General features: G+C 39.6%; 1 protein-coding gene across 1 annotated transcript in view; it reads left to right on the top strand.

Moving 5' to 3' along the window:
- The window catches only part of LOC130555324 (G2/M phase-specific E3 ubiquitin-protein ligase-like), an 8139-nt gene extending 1683 nt beyond the window's left edge, over nucleotides 1-6456 (top strand). The window contains exons 6-7 of the mRNA XM_057335439.1: nucleotides 5983-6189; nucleotides 6376-6456. Of these exons, the coding sequence (XP_057191422.1) occupies nucleotides 5983-6189; nucleotides 6376-6456 (288 nt within the window). The remainder of the gene's footprint in view (nucleotides 1-5982; nucleotides 6190-6375) is intronic.
- Nucleotides 6457-6684: the final 228 nt, after the last annotated feature.

Here is a 6684-nt window from a genome sequence, read left to right as displayed (position 1 = left end):
CTGAGGTGTATCTGAAACATTTGATGGAAACATAATTGTTCTTGAAGTGTATTCACACAGCAGATGTTTACTATATACAGATTTATTGGTGTGCATGTTTAACTAATGCAAGCCTGAAGCTTCTGTGACATGTTTGATTACTCCAATGCTTCACTGATGCTCTGCTGTAGAGAAACCTACCACACAAATCACTGTTTGTGTTCTTCTCATTGTCATTGCACCATGAAACCACTAATATCATTCAGTGTTTACAGATACACACTAACATGACTAATAATGAAACTATTTCCACCATAACTTTGTTTTCTAACACACCAAAATGCTCAACAAAATGACAAATTCCAGAGAAAATGTTTTAGAAAATAAAAACCGCTGCTTTGCTATTTTTGGTCTAAACCCTGTCTTGAACCCTTAACCTGTTAATTTACTACTTTACTTGCTAGTCACCATAACATTGACTCCAGATTACTGTGGTGTTCTAAAGGTTTTAATATTTGTAAGATATGGGGTTGTATGTATTGAGCTTCTTGGAGTAAAATGTGATGTAAAAAAGAATGAATGTGATTTTACTCTTATTCCTAAACTTAAGAATGCTCATCATATATCACATGTTGGCATGAGTGATGTGTCATTGGGCAGAATAATGGTCCTTTGGTCAGTTGGTTTAATGTGCCTTTGGGCAGAATAATGGTCGTTGGGTCATTTATGCTCCTAATTTATCACATGTCAGTATAGTGATGTGTAAAGTGTCATGTCATCATTTCACATGTTAGCAGTGATGTGTAAAGTGCCATTATGTAGAACAGTGTTTCTCAACTCCGGTCCTTGGGCCCCTCCCACAATGTTTTAGATGTTTCACTAAATAAAACACCTGGGCTGCGTTCAGCCCTGACAAAACGTTGCAAAAAGTTTTTTTTAAACGGAAATTGTGAACACCCTGATGTCATGATGCAAGAGTTGAACTATGGCAGCTGAGAAGGCCGTTCTTCGTGTTCTTTTTGAAGAATGTTCGGAGCCTGATGAAATCTGTATAAATTCGTGTTGAATACTGCAAAATACATCTCTTCTAATATCTTCTATTGTTGCCTATACCGAGCTGCAGTGGACACATTTAAACCACTTTACTTGGACCCATTGTGCGAGCTGTGTCTTTAATACCACGTGGGTTATATACATGTTGCTGCTGATTGGGCCGACATTCTTGACACACCCACCAAACAAGAGAAAACGTTTCTCAAACCCTGTTGCACACCGTTTCCAGGAAATGTGCAGTTCAACCCGGAAACCGTAGCAAAACGTTGCGCAGCGGATTGAGCTTGACCGTGCCCCTGACTTAACTCATTGGTTGTTTAGTGTGTTAATTGGGAGGACTAAACATGCTAACTAACATTTAGAGTGGGGGCTGATGAGTTTAATTAGATGTTTTATACAGGGACACATCTAAACAGTTCTGGGAGGGGGGCTGATGTAGATTATTATGTACCCAAGTCAGTTATGCTCATGATATATCACATGTCATTAGAGTGATGTGTTAAGTGCCATTTGGCAGAATAATGCTCCTTTGGTCTGGTTCTGGAATACTGGCTCAGTATACTGGCTTACAGCCCGCTTCCCACTGAGCAGACACGTCCAAAAGACGTCAATTTAACATCTTGTTGAACGTTTAAAAGACGTCCACCGAGGAGCCAGAATGAAAGTTTTTACGACGTCTTTTTTAGACATCTTTTTAATGTTCCCTGTTGATGTCCAAATGACATGAATACTGAACGTTCATTGCACGTCCAATGAGGAGCCAGATTAAAAGTTTTTTGCAACATCTTTTTAACCCATCAAATGTTTCAGATACACCTTAGAGACCTGCTGCAGATTATTTGGATGTAGACTTTCATATAAACAATAATAACAAATGGCTAAAATTCATTTTCAGGAAACTTATAGATGACTAAGTCTTTGTGGTGCCTAAAAATACAAAGCATAGAGCTCATGTCTGTAGTCGTTTTAAGTTCAAAGTTTGATTTTGATGTCAATATCTAACATAACCATTTTTAGTAAACATAAACAATACCAAGATTAGATTGTATAGTGAGTAGAATAGGAATATGAGTTTTGAGTCAGTGTATTTAAGTGCTGAAATACAAGAGCTGTTGAATGTGTACAGCTGCTGCTCATCATCAGATCTTATGTGTTCTCATTGGTGAAGGAAGAACTGATGACGTCACACATCAATTTACTCATTAAACTGGACATTGGAGTGCAGCTGTGTCTCATACAAACACTATTAGATTGAAGCTTTATAAGGGCACCTCATAGCACATGACTGGTTCTTCTGAGAGAACATTATTCAACCAGAATTTATAAGTTATTCCTCTGTCTCAGAGAACACTCACAACTAGAGATGGACAGATAAAGCCTTGTGAAGCTTTTGAGGCTTTTTCCTGATTGTACCAAAAATGATTTAAAGCTTCAAAGACAGACCCTACCAGTGACATCTAGTGGTCAGCTGCAATAATAGAAGGCACTTTCTATTGATTCACATCTTGTTGATTCCAGTTAACACAAAAGCAATACTCAACAATACCAGCTGTATCTTCAGTCTGAGAATCATTGTCCACACATGAAAGTGTTACAACGTTTTGAAATGTCACTTTACTAGTAAAATGTTTAAAATATGTTGCAATATGCAATTCAGTGGATACCTCTTATGGTGGAACTGATTATAAGGACATCCCTGGATTTAGATTTTCTGATTTGCATTAAGAGCATTTTGCGTCTCCTTATAATGAATAAAGGCACGGCAAAGATTTGAATCAGTCACATCGCTTCAGGTGTTTAATTTGTGACGTATGAAGCTTCAAACGTCATCGGTCACGTGATCACATACATTTGATACAAGCCTGGACACAGTTTCGAACCAGTCTGCTTCAATAGAGTAAAACAGGCTTCGAAGCCTTCGTGTCAAACGTCCCATCTCCCTCAGAAGTCTCTGGGAGAAGGGGAAGCACAAGACACAATCTGTGTCTCCAAGTGGTTTGCAAAGCGTCATATTTTCCTTCACAATCGCCGTTAAAACGCAGCAAACTTGAAGCGTGACTGCAGGCGAGTCACCCTGAAACTCATTACAAAGGCAGCACAAACGTTTTTAAATGCCAATGTTAATTTATCTGCTAACGTGAGCTGCTGCATAACGTGATATGCAACATAAAGCCAAAAGAAACCAGCGCTGTTCCGATCAGAGAAGCGATGAAGTGAGTCATACTGTATATTAAAAGATCCAATGACATGCTAAAAAACAAGTATGTGATTTGCATGATTGAAGAAATGTAATACACAGGGGCGTAGCTACATGGTCACGGCTACCCCTGAATGATGGATGGCCACCTATCTGGCCACCTCTGTTGTAAGATGTGTGTCGGAATTTACAGAGTTCTGCGCAGATCATTTAGCGTATGCACTGAAAGTAACGTGAGAACAGTACTCTCGCATTAATACGATGTCGTACGTTGACGCAAACAGTCTGAGCGCTATAGCTGAACAGCTGCTAACTGCTTCGTGACAGTGTACTGTTTGTGTACCACGGAAGTTCATCGCGAGCAGAAGGATCAGGTCAGTAAAATCAGTCTTGTTTAACTGGATTTCATTCATTAATTACATTTCCCGAAAGTTTAAGTTGGGGTACTGCAATGTTTATTTTCTATAAAAAATGCTAACTTGCTGCAATGGATAGCTAGCAAATTATTTTAAAATAATGGTAGCACATGAAAGCATTGCAAATAAATTGTTTACTTTACGTTCGTTGTGTATGTTTTTGACCAGCAAACTATGTGTAATGAAGAATTTCTGTCTGACCTTAATAAAATCACTGGGTCTTACCTGGCCACCTCTAAATAAAAGTTCTGGCTACACCCCTGGTAATACAGTTTATGTAATATGTCTTTTTGAAAGATTTTTCTCATTCATTACTGTCTCAAGCAAAGACAGCGCAGCTTCAAAGTGACATGAGCCAATAGCGCTTGAGCGTGAGCTCTGTCAGAGCGTTTCATTGGTTGAATGTACTGAATGAACACGCCCTTCACTGAACGAACGAGTCAATTGAGACAAAATGAGACTGAATGAACTGCTACATGTCGCTCATGGTCTAATATTCTCTGTGTTACAACAATGCATATCCAGTAGTTACTCAACTCTTCTGAAAAATAAAGGTAATGACCTGGTTTTATATATGTAAATTTATGTGGTAAATTATGTCAAAACAGTTAAATCTTTGTATGGAACATTTAATTACACCATGAGTTAATCCAGATATATTTTAGTAGACTAATATAATGTAGATTTCATCGATTAAAACTAGACTAAAACTAAAATAATGGGGATGACTAAAACTAAATAGCATTTTAGTCAAAAACTGACCAAAACTAAATCAAAATTTGCTGTCAAAATTGACACTGATCTTAATTCTAATTTCAGTTAAGCCTTAAAATGTGAAAATTCTTCATTAAGTCGTATGTGCAACAAAAAAGTTACTGAAATTGTTAATATTTTGAAATAAATGTTATTTGAATTTCAGTTTAATTTTGTTCAAAATATTGAGATGTGTATGGTATCGTGAACTCAGCATCGAGATATGTACCGAATCGTGAGCTGAGTGTATCGTTACACCCCTATGTTTTCTTTCTCCATCGTATGGCCACTACTTCTGATTATGAATATGTGATGACGATGTATGCTGATGATATGAGCGCGAGTCATAGACGGATTCAGTGTATGTTGCTGTGAGAAGAGAAGGTTCACACAGTTCAAGAGAGAGTGATTGACAGCGTGATGCGATCGATCGTTTCCACCCAGCAATAGAATATATACAGTTTTAGGTATGACATGATGTGTTTATTGCGCTTTAGTTCATTTAACTTTTCTTTACTACAACCTTTTGAAGTCGAATCTCACTATTATATTTTATATTTACAAAAATACTGTAGGTATATTATTAGGAGCTGTTTGATTTGGCGTAAGTTTTACTTTTTGATAATATTTGTTTTTCTGAGGGTCTAGACTACATGCAGCTACTATCACTTGACGCAAAAAAACAGCAGTGGATGGCATTATGGATATAATTATAATTCGTAATTTTTATCGTTATCTCAACAAATACTAGGAATTATCGTAATAGAGTTTTAGGGCCATATCGCCCATCCCTACCCTGCGCTTACTATTCCCGCAAACTTACTTCCGCTGAACGAAACTATGATGTTGGCAACAGAAACATCCATTTACAGTTCTAACAGACCATAAGAATCTAGAATATTTGCGCTCTGCTAAGAGATTAAACCCCAGACAGGCAAGATGGGCAACTCTTCTTCACTCGCACCGTCACCTATCGCCCAGGGACTAAGAATACTAAAGCTGATGCCCTGTCACGCCAACACGACCGTCACACCTCTGACATATCTAATGCTAATCTTCTTCCTGAATCAATAATCGTGGCCCCGATTCAATGGGATATTATGACCGAGCTGGCACAGGCCAATGCAAAAGAACCCCCCCCTGAGTTCCCTCATGACAGGACCTTCGTACCTCTGGACCTACGTAAAAGGGTAATTCAACATGTACATTCTTCTCTCAGCTCTGGTCATCCTGGAATTACTGCCACCTACCAACTCCTTCAGAACAGCTTCTGGTGGTCCACCATGCGCGCTGATACCATAACATTTATTCACAAATGCATCACCTGTAATACAAACATGTCATCCAAACAACTACCAGCCGGTTTACTGCAACCACTACCCACTCCTCGCCGTCCTTGGTCCCATATTGCCATTGACTTCATTACTGACCTTCCTAAATCCAACGGGAAAACCACTATACTCCCTGTTATTGATCGCTTCTCCAAAGCCTGCCGTCTCATTCCCCTCCCCAAACTGCCTTCTGCACTGGAAACAGCAGAAGTTATTTGTAATTCGGTCTTTCGTTTTTATGGTCTCCCTGAAGACATTGTGTCAGATCGTGGCCCCCAGTTCACATCCAGAGTATGATCCAGCTTCTTCCAACAACTTAATATCAATGTCAGTCTCACCTCAGGTTACCACCCTCTATCTAACGGACAGACTGAACGTCTTAATCAAGAGATCACCCGTTTCTCAGATCGTATTGTCAACAGAATCAGATGGACTGGAGTCGTTACCTTATGTGGGCAGAGTACGCACAGAATTCACTTCAGAAACCCTCTACAGGACTGACGCCATTCCAATGTATACTGGGTTTTCAACCTCCATTTTTCCCGTGGTCTGGGGATCCCACTGAGTTACCTGCTGTTAATAGCTGGCACCAGAGAAGTGAGGAGATCTGGGATCAAGCTCATACGTACCTTCTACGCACTGTCAGGAGACAGAAGATGCAGGTCGATCGTCATCGCCGTCCCAATCCAGTATATACTCCAGGTCAATGGGTCTGGCTCTCCACTAGAGATCTTCGTCTCAGGTTGCCATGCAAGAAACTCCGTCCCAGGTATGTGGGTCCTTTCAAAATTATCAGACAAATTACACCAGTTTCTTTTCGTCTTGAATTGCCTTCTAATTATTGTATCTCGCCCACGTTTCATGTCTCACTCCTGAAACTCCATCCCGGATGAGGCAGGGAACTCAGAAGCGTCCATCCCGGACGGGACCGGCTCAAAGACCTTTGGAATGGGAG

Source organism: Triplophysa rosa, linkage group LG6 (genome assembly GCF_024868665.1).
Source record: "Triplophysa rosa linkage group LG6, Trosa_1v2, whole genome shotgun sequence".
Classification (NCBI taxonomy): domain Eukaryota; kingdom Metazoa; phylum Chordata; class Actinopteri; order Cypriniformes; family Nemacheilidae; genus Triplophysa; species Triplophysa rosa.
This window is presented reverse-complemented; position numbering and strand designations above follow the sequence as displayed.